Source organism: Coenobita brevimanus, chromosome 61 (genome assembly GCF_032717465.1).
Source record: "Coenobita brevimanus isolate Jiangsu-jjx chromosome 61, ASM3271746v2, whole genome shotgun sequence".
NCBI lineage: Eukaryota > Metazoa > Arthropoda > Malacostraca > Decapoda > Coenobitidae > Coenobita > Coenobita brevimanus.
In genome coordinates this window covers 37,989,324-38,005,910 of record NC_137014.1, presented here as the reverse complement: position 1 = coordinate 38,005,910, position 16,587 = coordinate 37,989,324, and the positions used below count along the sequence as shown (strand labels likewise).

Genomic DNA, 16,587 nt, shown 5'->3' with positions numbered 1-16,587 from the left:
GGCGTTGTACGAGTCACCGTGGACACAAAGGACCGCCAGGAGTCACGTTTGGCCCTTCTTATTATTCTCCTTGCCTCAGCCCGTGCCTGTTTGTATGCAATAAAATTTTTCTCAGTGGGCTGACTATCAAAAATCCTGTATCTCCTATTGCGTTTTCTTAATGCTTGTCGGCAATCCGGCGTCCACCAATGTGCTCTATGCTTCGCATGAACTGTAGAAGTCTTGGGAATAGCAGCCTCAGCTGCGTGTAATATGGAAGTAGTTATATTTTCAACCTTAACATCTATGGTCTCCCCAGATATATCTAAATTGGCGATCCTTGAGAAGGATCCCCAATCTGCTTTCTTATAGTTAAATTTTGGAGGTGGAGGGTCCGAACTGATGTCGCGTGTATAAGAAAGACAGATGGGTAAATGATCACTTCCCAAGGAGTCGTCGTAAGGGTCCCATGAGAGATCTTGATGTATACCAGGGGAGGCCAAAGATAAGTCAATGGCCGAAAAGTTACCAGTACGATCATCTACACGAGTCGCTCTACCATCGTTCAGAAGACAGAGGCTGGACTGTAGTATTAGGTCGGCTACTTGCTCCCCACGACCATCGATCCTCAAGCTACCCCATTGATAGTGATGGGCGTTAAAATCGCCTAACACTAACTTATTCCCAGGGAGATGTTCAACTAGTGAATTTAAAGCATCACTATCAATGGGGCCATGTGGAGGACAGTACAGAGAGCAAATAGACAGATACGTGTTATTAAATTCTCTGCACGCGACAGCTTCCAGAGTAGAATTTAGAATCACTTCCGTTTGTGGGTGTGATTTATGTGTGTATATGGCTACTCCGTGACCTTCATATCTTCTATACGAGTGGTAGTGTTTGAACTGTGGAGGATCAGGGTGATCCTCCAGGCGCGTCTCCTGTAAACAAACAACGTCTGGCCTGTGTATAGAAAGCAAGATTGCTATATTGTGTAACTTATTCCCAATACTTCTACAATTCCACTGTAGTATAGTGAATGCGGCGGTTTAAGATTTACGGGGGGGGCCAGTGTGTTTAGTTTTACTCTGCCCCCCGCGACCAGGCGAGTGGCTACCGGGGGACCTTTCCCGGTGCTTGCTGACGGAAACCTCCATATTTTGGTCAATAACAAGGCTCCCAGATTCCACCGAGGAAGAGCTATTCTTCCTCTCCCTCGCTGGGCTAGGAGCAGGGAGGACATGAGGACGTGGCTTTGAAAGGGTGGTGAAGTTATGTTTTACAGTCTTGTCAGGCTTCGATTTAGGCTTGACTGACTGAGAAGCAGCAGCGGCCTGTGAGTATGATGAAGCTTTAGGGAGGATCGTACAGGAGGTTTAGAGGTGGAGGTGGAGGTAAAGTGAGTGACGATTAACAAGCACGAGATCAGTCTGCGTCTTCACAGTGCACATCACAGGGCGGGACATCACTGCCGAAGCATAGGACCTATTCGGTGATTGAGTTGCATGCAACTCCTTCACCTTTTTCCTTGCTTCGTAGAAAGAGATGCCCTCAGTCGCCTTCACCGCACAGACCTCTTTCTCCTCCTTCCACTTGGGACAATCCCTAGAGGAAGTGAAGTGAGCACCCTTGCAGTGAAAGCAGCTGACACCCTCTGATGTGCAATGGTCAGCATCATGTCCTTGTGTTGCGCACTTGCCACAGACTGATTGAGAAGCCCGACAAGACTTTTCATGGTGTCCATATAACTGACATCGTAAACAACGAAGTGGGTTAGGGATGTATGTCCTTACGTTAACAATTTCATACCCCACTTTGATATGGGTTGGGAGAGTCACTTTACCGAAAGTCAATATAACCGTTGCCGTTTTCGTCCTCCTGCCCTCGGAAAATCTCGTGATGAAACGGGCTTCAATTACATCTTCATGAGCAAGTTCATGTACGATGTCGTCCTCTTCCATGGCCATGAGGTCCCTGCAAGTGATGACTCCCTTGCAGGAATTCATGGAGTGAGGGATCGTTGGCACAACATCATAGCAATGGAATTTGCTCATCTTCATCAAATCCTTAACCTGGGACGAATTTGCAGTCTTTACTAGGAGATCTCCGCTAGCAAGTTTTTTACCTGTTCCACCTCTCCTGCACATCCATCAATCACCTTCTTGATAATGAAGGGATTGAGGCTGGACAGGAGTGGAACCAACCGCATGAATTAAAACAAACTCGGCGTTTTGTACATTAATGTCAAGGCGGGTACGTGTCTGGGGCCGTTCAGTCTGGGGGTAGTCAGTCCGTGAGACAGTCGGGGGTCGGTCAGGACTACCTCCCCCCCTGAAGGGGAGGGAGGCAGCAGTGGCGTCCGCCATAGTTACCACTTCCCCCTTACGGGGGAAGTGGGAAAGAGAAAAACAACCAAGGGAGAATTTGCCCGGGGAAAAAACACCTAGTCTGAGATTACCCTCTCAAACCACTCTCGGGAGGACGCGCCCGTGTGTAACTCACACCCCAGAGCGATCAGTGGGGGGTACACTCCAGAGGTGAGTAAGCAAAGGCAATCTCAGGAAACAGATATAGACACTTACTATATCTCTAAAGGGCTGGGAGGAGAATTAGTACTAGCTAACCTAACTTTATTGAAAAACGCCCTAGTGGCGAAAAAGAAAAAGCTAAAGCCGGTGAGGCAACCCTGCAGCTAGAGGAGAGCCAGAGAAACACGTCTGTACACTCCACGACCATCCATCAAAGTCCCTTGATCCCAACTCACACCCCTGTCTCTTATATACCTCCCCCCTCCATCCCCCCATCTCATCCTCGGCCTCCCCTTCCCTCTTCCATTATGTTTAGCATCCACATCGAAGCATAAAGTGCAAGAACAACTGAGAGCGAAGATGTTTGCTTGGTTCATTTTCTTCGAGTTCCAAAGCACACAGTTCAAAGCTCAAAAAACACCCCTTGGTAACGGGGGTTTCAGTTCAGTAATGCAAAATTGAGAAATGTGTGATTCGAAATTATGAGAAGCTACTTGGATTAAAAACCGCCACCAAAATACAAGCAAAATCAACCATATCACCTAAGTAATAATCAGAGTACTGCTGTTCATTCTCCCGATATGTTAGTTTCGCTTAATTTATATTGATCTTATTTCGGGAGATAATCTATATATCGTCTATTCCCTGTCATTTTTACAATTCCAGTAAAATATAAAATCTGCAAGAAAACTGGCTACATTGCGGATATAACAAATAATACATGAAACAAGATTATACTAACAGAAGTTGTTTATCGTGCTCCCGTCCGCTTTTCCACGCAGGTAGCTAGCTGGGCTATCCAATTTAAGGCTAAACCCAACAGTTTATGCTAGAAATTTAAACTGGTTGTGCTAAATTCGTGTATGTGAAACTGCATCACCAAGAAACACTAGATATTTGTTCTAAAGCAGCGTATATACAGACACACATGTATTTTTTTATGTTGTGATTTCGCAGTGCCGTGAACAGTTCGAGCATAACATGAAAAAGCTTTATTTTTATTTTTTTTATTTATTTTTTTTTTTATCTAGATGTGGGTAGAGGTGCGGAGGCGTAGATGTAGGTCGTATCCTTGTTAATCAAACGCCCTAACACTATTTCCATTGCTCTTTATCTTGGGCATCATTTTCATCTAAGTATTCTCGTGTATTTATCTTGCGAATTATTTTATCGAAGTATTCTCGTGTATTTATCTCGCGAATTATTTGCATCTAAATATTCTCGCGTATTTATCTTGCCTATTATTTTCACCTTAGTATGCTCGGATATAGCCTCAAGTATTGTCGACATTGCATAGCCTAAATAACAGAATATATTGTCAGTAATGTGAACACGCCAGATACAAACTTAAATTAATAAAGAAGGGATGTTAGAAAGCATCCTGACTTTAAACCAGCAAGATCGAGTCGTGTGCACAAACGAAGGACGTCCCATCCCCTACAACCATCATTTCTGGTAAGCACTCCCATGTTTCTTGCTTTGTTGAAAATCTAGGAGTTCCCAGTATTTATTCATTTATAAACCACTCAAGTAATAGGTTTTTAAAAGTTGTAGAAGTCTCTGATTATGACGTTATTAATGATAGAACCTCATCTGTTTTACACGAATGATCGAACCTCATCAATTTTACACGTCAGCCAAGACTAATGGGAATTATCCTAGCGGTGAAGCCAGCATTTATTACACCTAACCTATATACCAGTAATTATTTTATCAGGATTTGAGTGTCAGTTTTGATGAGTTACATTTTCTTGAAACCTGATCAATTTTTACATTAAAGTCTCCTGGGTAGTTAATTATTAGGAAGAATAATTTCATGTCGCATTTGCATGTAGTATTCATTAGCTGTAATTTGGTTTAAAGCGTTTGGTAGCTGTTGGAGTGAAGATACAAGTGTTATCTAGCTTTCATATACATGATTAAGGCCCCCTTCTCAAAAAAAAAAAAAAAAAAAAAAAAAATGAATACAGACCCGAATTCCAGTTGACGGACAGATAGACAGACGGACAGATAGAACTAAGATGTACTCAAGGGGTGATGGTGATCAAGCGGCTAAAAAAGAGGACTGTTGTCTGTAAGGACCTAAGTTTAATCCCAAACAGGGGCAAAGAACAGTGTGATTATTTGAATTCTGTTAAAACAGGCTTTAATTAGCCAAGTCGATTTATTTTTAAAAATGGGGGGGGGGGAAAGTATCACTCGTTCTTTCCACAGGATGCGTCTGTGTCAGAGAAGTGACTAATTTCCTGTGTGAGTGGGTTTAGGAGGATCGGAAATCTCATGTCATTGAAAAAAAAAAAAAAAAAAATCCGGACAAAAATTTCCTTTCCGGTAAGTGGAGCAGGAAGTTGAGATTTCTTTCTTTCTTTTTTTTTTTCTTTACCGTCACTCTCAGACGATTGCCTGAATAAAATCGTCTGGTGGCAGCAGGAATAAGGAAAAACGTCATGAGGGGTTGTAGTGTGTAAAATAAAAACATAAATAAAAAGGGTAAACAAAAACAACGGGAGTAAAACGGTTAGACAACATCCCTAACTTTTGGCCAAGGTCTTGTCCTGAATGAAAAAAAGAAGAAGAAAAAAAAAAGACTGGCAGTTCACTTCCCACTTCTATCAGTATTATAATGTTTTTGCCCTAACTTGTCCTAAAATTTCCATCCCTCCATCTTGAATGTTGAGTTGTATCATGAGATAAGCACTAGAATATGATGCTAGTCACGAAGTACCGTAGGGCCAAGGAAAGGATGTAGAGTCGAAGCATTCGTTTTTATCTGCCACTGAGCTACCGTACGTGAAATAAGCTGCAAAGTGACGAAAAACTGGGACAATGAAAAGTATGGTGAAAGACGTAGCTACTCACAGCATCTCTACGTCACTATAGCATGATCCACCACAACACTGCTATACTATCACAGCATCACACGATCACCACAGCATTACTTACTGCAGCAGTACTCAAGCACCTCAGCATCACAAGGCCATAACAGCATTAATCACCACATTACTATATCATCACATCGTCATTCACCACAACGTTATTTATCACAGGATCAGTCACCACAGTTTCAATTTATCACCACATCACTGGCCTATTCACCCATGCATCAGTCTATCACCAAATCACTCTATCACCATAGCATCACTATATCACCACAGCATCACTATCACCACAGCATCATTCTGTCACCACAGTATCACGATCACTACAGCATCACTCTTTCATCACAGTACCACTCTATCTCCTCAACATCACTCTTACCACCGCATCACTCTGTCACAACAGCATCACTCTATCATCACAGTACCACTATCCCCTCAGCATCACTATCACCACAGCATCACTCAATCCCCCAGCATCACTCTGTTACCAAAGTATCATTCTATCATCACAGTGCCACTCTGTCCCCCAGCATCACTCAATCACCACAGCATCACTCAGTCATCACAGCATCACTCTGTCACCACAGCATCACCCTATCATCACAGTGACACTCTATCCCCCAACATCACTCAATCACCACAGCATCACTCGATCACCACAGCATCACTCGATCACCACAGCATCACTCTGTCGCCACAGCATCACTCTGTCACCACAGCATCACTCTTATCATCACAGTGCCACTCTATCCCCCAACATCACTCAATCACCACAACATCACTATCACCACAGCATCACTTTGCCACCACAGCATCGCTTTATCATCACAGTGCCACTCTATCCCCTCAGCAGCACTCTATCACCACAGTATTACTCTGTCAGGGGTGACGTGGAGCTTGCAATGATGTCCCTGTTAACTGGTTGAAGAGACGCAAAAGCGGAGTTCGTCCAGGAACCACACCTCCACACTATTTCCCGCGCCTCGCTGTGGCGAGGCGCTTTCAGCTGCAAATAATTCGTTCACTGCACGGGACGACTCTGCTGGGGCTGTTGCTTGCGTACAGTTGATGGGTCTGCTCGACCCGACTGACTGGGGTCAATCAACAACAACAACACAGCATCACTCACACCACAGCATCACCCTGTCACTACAGCACCACGTTCACCACAGGATCACCCTGTCACCACAGCACCACTCTCACCACAGGATCACCATGTCACTACAGCACCACTCACCGCAGGATCACCCTGTCACTGCATTACCACTCTCACCACAGGATCACCCTGTCACCACAGCACCACTCTCAACACAGCATCACCCTGTCACTACAGCACACTCTCACCGCAGCATCACCCTGTCACCACAGCACCACTCTATACTCGCATTTGGATTAGCCCATTCAGTAAGATGATATCCCTACCAGGTGTTTGTTTTTGTTTCACTTTTTTAATACCGAAATGGAAGGGTTACATACACTGTTCTTCACTGGCCCTTTCAAGCAGATGACGAGATTTACAGTAGGTCTTACTCTTGTTACCAGTCGACAACTTTATTCTGCATCGGAGAGACTTCGAGGTTAGATATGGCCTTCATTCACCCTCTCCTCAAAAAACAGAGGCTTGCCTGAGATATATATACCGTACTGTAATAGTTTGAAATTAGTAAAAGTCAAACACTTCAAAAAAAAAAAAAGAAAAAAAAAAAGTTGACATTCAGGTGTTAAAGACTTCAGTACGAAAGTCTTCCCTAAACTAAATTATTCTGGGAGCATTGAGAATAATATAAAGTTGTGTCGTCGTAGTTTAGGGAAGAAAGCTGGAGGTGGGTGGATGCTCCAAAGATAGGAACTCGTGGGACGCCCTTATAGTGACATTAGAGCTTCGTAACACCCCTTCCTTAGCGATTTGCTTTGTATATTACACCTTAACATTGCGTTGTATGCAATGATTGTGGTTATAATATAGACAAAGTTTGCATAAGTAACATACAAAAAAATAATGAGGTGTAATGTGGAGAATAAATATCTAAGGAAGGGGTGTTACGATATTTCCAAAGTCACTTACTGACGTCATTATTCCTTTTTTATCCCCTGACTGCACGATATACTCATTGTTACACCCGCTGTCGCGAAGGGGAGCGGGTTTTATGCTTTGAACGCGTCTGTGTGTGTAATTCACCGGGTCGGTCAGGATCACGTGATGGTCGTGATCGTCAGCTTTTACCATCCCGGAAGGGAGCTGAGAGCTCATATAGTCCGGTCTAAGAGCAAGGCTGTGACCTTCACACAAGCACACACCCGTCCCCTTGCTCAAGGGGGACAGTAACCACCCACTTCGTCAATGAAACTTTTCGCAACCTGAGCGAGGCGTGAACTCCCGTCCACCAGTTGGCAAGCGAGAACGTTACCACTGCACCAGCGAGCGGTGTGTGTGTGTGTGTGTGTGTGTGTGTGTGTGTGTGTGTGTGTGTGTGTGTGAAATATAGTTTTCATCCGGTTTTAACCAAACTTGATGGAAGCGTTGAGGGTCAGCCAGTGAATAAACCTGTTGATTTTTAGAACAATAGGTTTAAGATCAAGGTCACAGAACAAAATAATAATTCGACTGGCGTGTGTTTGTTAATAAATTAAGTCAGTTTTTCTTCGATTGTAATTAAATAAGGTGGAAGGGTTGAGGGTTAGCCATGGAGTAATCCCAATATTTTTTAGAACACCAGGTTAAAGGTCAAGGTCATTGGACAAGGTAAGCTTTAAGCTTAAAAAATTTCATGTGATTTTGACCAAACATTCCGGAGGTGTTGAGGATAAGGTAAGAATAAGGAATCGATTTTGAGAACAGCCAAAAGTCAAGGCCACATGGGAAGGTCAAGGATAAGGTTACAGGGCAAGGTCAACTTTAGCAGTTTTCATTTGATTTGAACCAAACTTGATGAAGGCGTTAAAGGTCAGGCAAGAACGAATGTATATATATTGTATCAATTTTAGAACAATCAGTCAAAGGTCAAGGTTACAGGACAAGGTCAAAGTTCAGTCTGTGAGTTTATGTGTGTGAGCAAAACTAAAAGAGTGTTGATCTGATTTGGATAAAACTTGATGTATGAGTTGAGGATCACCCAAGAGGACCTATCATCCTGAAAGATAGGTCAAAGGTCAGTGTCACACAATAAGGTCAACTTAAACAGTTTATATCTGATGTAGGCTAAACTTTTTAGAATGACACATGTTAAAACAAAGGTAAAGAATAGAGATTTTGAGAATAATCAGTCATTGTCACAGGTCAAAGCACTGGGCAAACTCAACTCAGTTTTGATTAAATACGAGCCAAAGTTGGTGGTGGGGTTAAGGTTTAGGCGTGAATGAAGTATGTCGATTATGAGAGTAATCTGTTGAAGGTCGAGGTCACTGGTCAGTCAGATATTTTGCCCTTAGACTAGCTGGTGGGTGTGGGTGTTGCACTCTGTGAGTGCTCCTTATTTTATTCTTACTACCTCCAGGTGATTTCATTCAACTTAGACACTGTGGAAAGCCAAAAGTTTAAGTTATTGCCCATTGATTGCAGAAGGGTAATTATGGCAAAAGATCCACCAGCAATAATCAGGTTCTCTCCATATCCCATTCTGTGCTGCTGGGTGAATAGGGTCAATGAAGAAAACAAACTTAGTTCACCAGTTTGATCCAAGAACTGAATGTAGGTATTTCAAGCTGCTAGTCGGATGTGCTAGCCAGTGCTGGAGATGGATGCCTTTATGCAGTGGCACTCATACAGTATAACTAGGCAGCAGAGACTATACAAATGCCCTCAGTTTCCTCCCTGTCTCACAAAATGGTAGATGATGAGATGCTAGAGAAAGGCAGTTTCAGCCTGCAGTCCACCAGATTCATGTTTTAAATAAACTTGGGGCAACAGCCACATGTACTACCAGTGCACCACTGGTTCTACCTCAGAAATCCAGTTCCATTGATGTTTTGCAGAAGTGACTGTGTTGTCAAAGTGAGATAGAATGTGTCCATATACATATACAAGGTGCTATCCAAAAGTTCCAGTAATTTGAACAGAGGGAGTTAAACATTTGCAGTTTTGCCTTTTGCCACTAGGAGGAGTCAGCAGCACCCATTGTGCATTGGTGTGGCCCAGGCCTTGTCTGTGCACAGACGTGTTGTTGAGCTATGCATACTATTGTAATGTGGTGTGTAGGTGGTTTGGCGATTTTGCAAGGGCAGACCTCACGGAACAAAGAACCTGCATCAAGTTCTACTTCAGGATCGACAAGACGGCTGCAGAAACTCACCGGTTGCTTCAGCAAGCCTTTGGTGACAATGCCATGTCCCAAAGCAGAACAGTTTTCTGGTACAATCGGTTCAAGGAAGGACGAATGTCCGTCGAAGACAATGACAGTTCTGGACAACCGTCAACGGCAACAACACCAGCAAACGTCGGAAATGTTCGTCAGACTATCCTAGCTCATCGTAGACAAACTATCCACGATGTTTATGACATCGTTGGACTGTCATATGGGAACATGCAACACATTTTGTTGGACATGTTTACTATCTTTTCATAAGCCCATAGTAAATGAAAGAGATAGGCTAATACTGAAAATAATAGTACAGCATTTTATCTTCCTTATCATGCTCAATATTCTTGGACCTACCTGTAATGTTTCAACATTGCTGAACCCCCTCAGCTATCACCAAATGATTTTGTTCAGACTAAGACTGACTTCTCAGTGAAAGAGATAATAACTATGTCCAATAATTCATTCGCTATGGTTTCTCCAAAGATGAATGAAACTGCATGGCAGTAGCCAGAATAAAGTATGAGAGGTCATACTGATGGGGTAACAAAAATATCACAGAAAAATTCCTCAAGGAATAACCAAACAAAATTGTCATACTCTGAAATGTCTTTATTAAGACTAAGATAAAACAGTATTATTTACATAGGGAGAAACTCATGGCTACCCATATAAAGTGCAGGTACCATACCTTAGCTACACACATTGTAGGTAGCCTATGCTGATTACTGATGTATTGATAGGGGTTTAAGGTGAACAGGAAACAGGGCAGCTCATCTGAATAAATACTGCTATATACAGTACAATCCTCAATGCATATATCTGGGAATAAGTGTTCTTGGATATGACTCTCTTACATTACATATTGATATTGCATATACACTAGAATATGACATACTGCACTTTAACTGTGTTTTTACAGCACTGGTTTAATATACTGTACATATAAAAGCTAGTGTATGTATCTTTTACAGAAAACTGTAACTCAGCACCATGAGAAAGAAAAGATTAAAGTACAGGTACTATCTGCACAGGTACTGTGTGTCATACATAAAATTACACAGGTTATTGTTATCCGCTACAGCTCACTACCAGTATTACTATCCTCCTATTAAACTGCAAGTCTAGAGTTAAGCCTTTATATCACTGCAGTCAGCAGCTAAGCTATCATATAACTGCTCCTCCCCTCCCCCCCAAAAAAAAGGATAAAATCAAAGAGAGCTCCCATTCACATACCAGTATAGCCTGAAAAATTTATGACATTCATTTAGTGTTTTCATGGCTAGGTTAGGTTCTGAATGGATTGGTTCACATGTACAAATGATTGGTTTCTACACCTAATTAATAGCTACTTTCAAAACTGTTCATTTCTGCAAATCTGTTAAAACCATTACCAGGTACTTTGATAATCAAGTTACATCTCAGTAGGAAAAAGAAAATACTGTATTTTATGAGTAGGAGCTCTCCAAGGTTTTCCATCCCCCAAATTTCTGATACAGGCTAACATATGGTAGGCTATACCAATACCCTATATGATTACAAGCAATCCTTATTATAAGACAGGGATGTTTTTCAAATTACCACAAGTTTTCCATCTATCCATCCATCATCCAATCCTACGTCGCTCCATGAGGAGCGTAGAAGCCCAGGGCTGGGCAAGTTGGTCCTGACATTTAAGATGGGAGTGACCAGCCCCACTCATCCCCGAGTGGCATTACGTGAGCAATAAACCCCAACCACCCCTTGGATTTAGGCATACACAAGCTCAATCAGATTGGAGCACCTTAATTACCCACTAAACCACCAGGCACCATAATTTGGGTATATGGTTATCACCCAGCGTAATAAATGGTTTCTCGGTGTACAGGAAACCATTTGGATTGTCACTCAGTGTAGAATTGCCTACAGGCAGAAGGAAGAGGAAAGAAAGACAGAAGAGGGAGTATAAAGTCACCTAGGGCAGAATAGAAAAGAATGAAGGAAAGAAAGACAGAAGAGGAAGGAAGGAAGAGAGAAAAGGGCAGACACCCAAAGCAGCACTGCATTGAGTGAGTGGTTGGTGAGCACCCCAACCATTTTAAATAGTACCACAACAGTACTGGAACTTTAAGGATAGTGGCAAATTGGCAGTATAAGAACTGAAACTTTTACCAGTCTGTAATTTATGGTATTGTACACCTGATCAGAAAAAGAGGCAGCTAACAGGAAAAAATGAAGTTTATAACAAGGGCTTCTTATGTTGGCTACAGACAAAAGCAATAATAGGTATTCCCCATTTATTGTGGGGAAAAAAAAAAAAAAAAACACTAAATACTCAGCTGACTGTGAACACACCCTCATTGCCATCTAACTTTGAAGGTTATATCACCTTTGGATGAATGGAACATTCGATAATTCATGGCTTTCTGCTTAAGGGATACATATTATTGCATTAGAGTGTACGATAAGGTGCTTTAGGCTAATGGTTATTTTACACTCCAGTGATTAATGTTAAATTATAAGCAGAGTACAGTATTAATGTATCGTTTAAAATAGTATTACTGGTAACATATGGTATCCATACTGCAGTTTATTTTGCATGACGTGTAAAATGATGGAATTGTACAGGAGCTAGCTATATACTGTATACTGTATTCTTAGTTCAGTACAGTACAGCAGTACTTAGCAGTACCAATGGTTAACAATCCACAAAGAACTCAGTACTGGTATACCCCGGTAAGCTTATTTCATTTAATTTTACGATCAAAAAGTTAAATAATACAAAATTCTTTCATTAGCTAATGGACATTTACATGGGTTACTGTAAAAACAATTTTGATAAAAAGTGGCTGCTCATGTCTTATGTTAACACAGTTTGGCATTTTCCATAATTTACTCACTTGTTGCAAACTTTAGTTTCAGTGTAAGTGCATTCTGTTCACGAATGTTGGCATCTTCTGGGTATTCATATGCTTTCTGAGGGTTGGGGAGGTAGAAGGGATGGATGAAGGCAGTGAAATAGCGTCCTATAAGTGGGTTCCTGATGTGGCGAGGACGTCTGGCATGGCGCAGGTTCTCCTGAGCAAGGTAACGGCAGGACCCACCGTCAGTCAAAACTCGGTAGAAGGGCTGGTCCGTACCATATGAAAGGCCTGTCTCACCCATCAGCATTAAGGTGTCCTCGGTTTCCACACATATGGAATCCCAGTCATAGACGACACACAGGTCACTACCTCTCTGCTCAAGCACCTCCCCTACTGCAAACTGCACCTGCCAGCTTTTGCGATCCACTCGTCTCTTCTGTACCATTTCACCTCCTGGCCAGCCGTGTGGCCAAGGCACACTGGCAAGAGGATTAAGACTTGAAGAATTAGCCATGCCAGACAACAGAAGACTCCTCAGTTCTGTGACTCTGGTTCGAGCTCGTTTGTCAACACTAGCCAGCATCCGTAACAGGTCCCACATCGTCTTTGGAGTTTGGTCCATCCTCTTTCTAAAAATTAGCAGCTTTTCTAAAGTCAGTTTGGAGTTGATACGTAGGAGGATGCTCAGATGGAGTACTTTGCCTTGATTCTGGGGATGATCAGAAATTCTCAGCAGCTGGTGCATGTAATGGTACAACTGGCTCATCTTCCAGTGTTCCACATGTTGCCAGGCAGTGAAGAGAAGACGGATAGGTTGGTTGTAGGTCTCTTCATCATACAGGTCATAAAGGACAGGTTCCCCAGCTTGCCACCTGTCTCCTTTCAACCAGCATTCAGTCAAGAAAACAACCTGTCGCAGAATTGCACGACACATCCCCAAGGCATTCACAGTTTTCCCTTCTTGCCATTCTTCTGCCACCACGCTCACAGATGACAGATCCTTCCTGCCGGTACATAGCTCACATGAGTCCAAGTAACCCTTTGACCCATCTTGACCTATATAACAAAGTTTCCAGGTAGCAAGGATATGCTCTGTGGAATTTTCATGAATCTCAGAATAAACCCCAAGCCGGTTTGCAATACATGACTCAATGATTAACAGAAGCTTAGAGCTACCTTTTCTGTGTTTTAGAACATGGTCAATGCAGTAATGATCTGGTTCACTCTCATATAAACTGTTATTTACTATAAAACCACACTTATGCTTCACCACATGATGTACAGCCTGCATTATTTCACGGCAGTGTTCACCCTGCCACGTGCTTGTGTTGCACTTTGAAAAGTCTAACTGATTAATATTTGTACATACTGGGTTTTCAGGACATTTCTCTTGCATATAGTTAAGTGTTTCATTTACTAAGTTGCCAAGGTAAAATCTCACTTCACTTTCATCCCATTTGGCAGGGACAGGTCTAAGGGCAATTGCAACCCATAATAACCCATCCTCATAACTATACTTGTCTCCCTCAGAAGGATTTGTCAGGAACGCCATCCATTTATCAACTATCACTAGCCGATCATACAAGTGGCGGTACAGCTTCTCGGCATAGTACTTGAGAGTCAGCTCCATACACTGAGGGCTGGAATGCAGCATGCTGTAGCACTCATCAAGTATAAAATAACTGCCTGACTCACCCAAATCTTCATTCAGGAGACCTTCATAGAGTGCCAGTGCTCGTCTAGGTATATCTGGCCATTCATAATCGTGATACATGGACCAAACAAAAGTCCTCGAGAGAGCCAACACACACTGCTCTAACTTCTTCTTGCAACGGTACAGTGACAGATACTTGGCTTTCCAATCCTTCTTCTCTTTGCTGCCTGATTCACAGTACTCGTATGTATATGGGTACTGCTGTATGAATTTCGCCTTCCACAACGAGTTCCTCTGGCAAACACTGTTGAAATATTTGCAAGTGGCTGAGCAGCTGACCACGTCCTCCACACTCACACACTTGTTGCTCAATATTCTTTCCAGGACCTCGTACGGAAGACTCACTATTGTCGCTGTCTCCTCCATTTTCACATGAATTTGGCCTCTTCTATCCATGGCATGGTAAATTTTGCTATTTCATAAGTGGCCCAACCCCTCCAAACACCCTCGACAGATTTCCGAGGGAGAGCCCGAGAAAATGTAAACAAACCAAACGAGAATCTAAATAGTAATTTTATCAGACTTGTTTTCTTATTTTTCTTCCCATCGTTTTCTTACAGTATTTTTGTAGTAAAACAGAAATAACATACTAGCTAGAAATATTTGGTATTATGATTTTATTTTAAACAGCCCTGCTCTGTGCACCGTTGTTGTTGGTGGTGGGGCATGCAAAAAGGGGGGGGGGGAAGGGGGGAGGAGCTGACGAAGGGCCCTGTCCCCCTTAAGTTGAACGAGAAGACAGTCATCTAGTCATTTATATTTTCATTTATTCATTTAGGTATTAGAGAGTATTTCATGGGGATACTTCATTTATACCCTTTGAGGCAGTCATTGGGTCATTTATATTTGTAGTTATTTAAGTATTAAAGATTGTTTCGTGGGTTACTTCATTTACTGTTAACACAAGATAACCCCCACCCCTTTTTAATTGTTGATCTAGATGCAGTTACAATACTTTTCAAGCAGCTGTATCTCACGAATAATAACATTCAGAAATGAGGCCCCCCCATAACAAAATCCTGACTGTGCCTGTGGTTTTTGTTGCCCATGCTCAACTGGACATGAACCCGGTGGACTGCAAGCTGAAGTTGCCCATCTGCAGCTCACCATCCTCCTTTTTGGTGGATTAGAGGGATAGCTGCGAAATTTGTATATATTCATGGGTAATTATACCACAAGAAAAGGACATACAATAGGGAATACGGTACCGGTTGTTACTGTTGTTGCACAACCCCAGTCTGTCTGGTCGAGCAGACCCATCAACCATAGGCAAGCAACCGCCCCTGCAGGGCCGTTTGGTTCCCGGATGGACTCCTCATTTGCGTCTCTCCACTGAGTTATTAGGGGTACGACTGCAAGCTCCGCATCACCCCATTATTTGGTTTTATGGTTACACCCAAGGTTGCAAATGGTTTCCTGAATTACAGAAAACCATTAAGATAGCCACTCAGTGTAGAGCCGCGTGAAAAGAAGAGAAGAGTAATAAAAACTGACAGGAAGGATGGAAGAAATAGGAAACGAGGAGAGCAGACTTAGAAAAAACAATGATAAAAGATAAAGGAAGAAGTAGGAAAGTGGATGGTTGATGATTGCGACCACCTATCACTACGGTACAGATAATTTTGGTAGATTAGCGTAGTCTATAACTTACCGGTACTCACCCGGTTACAATGATGATTCAACAAGAGCCTTAGGTGAATTACTAGTCCAGTACATATCAGACCTGCGGAGCGAAAAATGGGTTCATGACTAGTGACGTACAGATATAGCAACAAACATATATGACAGCTGCCATATGTTGACTCAGTTGGAAATGTGGCCCATGCATACAGGGACCAGTATCACCTGTGCTCCCTTACAGAAGGGCTACACTGTGTGATGCTGTTCGGGTGGGTGGATACAGAGACTAACCAGTACAATCAGTAATTTTTATGTCTGTCCTAAATCTATCCACTGATGCTGTGGACCCAGCTGTCACTTATTTTATTGCGTTGTCCTTGGTGAGTAGCGCCCTCCATTTTCCTCGTACCAATCTTTGTTGTCAGGAAAGACGTCAACCTCCATCTCCCAGTCCTTCTTCTCCAGGTCAGTTCGGGATGAATCCATGAATACCAGCTGCTGCATTTGGGGCTCATGGAGTGGAGATGGAGGGCAGTGTTTACGTCCTGGAGGTGTCTGGCCCTTTGATCAAGTCGTCACCATTGCTGTTTGAGAGCTGGGGTAAGAAGGAGGTGGTTTTCCTTGGGCCATGACAATTACGAGAGAATTCAGACTGTCGCAGCTAGGGGCTTTGCTCTCGATCCCAAAATGCGCATCCGCGAAAATATTGTCCGAGCTAAAGTTATGAAA

At 42.7% G+C, this 16,587-nt stretch overlaps 1 protein-coding gene across 1 annotated transcript; it reads right to left on the bottom strand.

Annotated features, from left to right (window-relative positions):
• Positions 1 to 12,516: 12,516 nt before the first annotated feature.
• On the bottom strand, positions 12,517 to 14,675 carry LOC145403655 (F-box only protein 21-like). The gene has a single exon (XM_080275342.1). It carries the CDS (start codon positions 14,632 to 14,634, stop codon positions 12,553 to 12,555), a length of 2,082 nt encoding a protein of 693 aa, XP_080131468.1. The 5' UTR covers positions 14,635 to 14,675; the 3' UTR covers positions 12,517 to 12,552.
• Between the last annotated feature and the right edge of the window lie 1,912 nt (positions 14,676 to 16,587).

Excerpts from the sequence above, each read along its gene's own strand:
- LOC145403655 (XM_080275342.1), bottom strand. The coding sequence starts at position 14,634 with ATGGATAGAAGAGGCCAAATTCATGTGAAAATGGAGGAGACAGCGACA.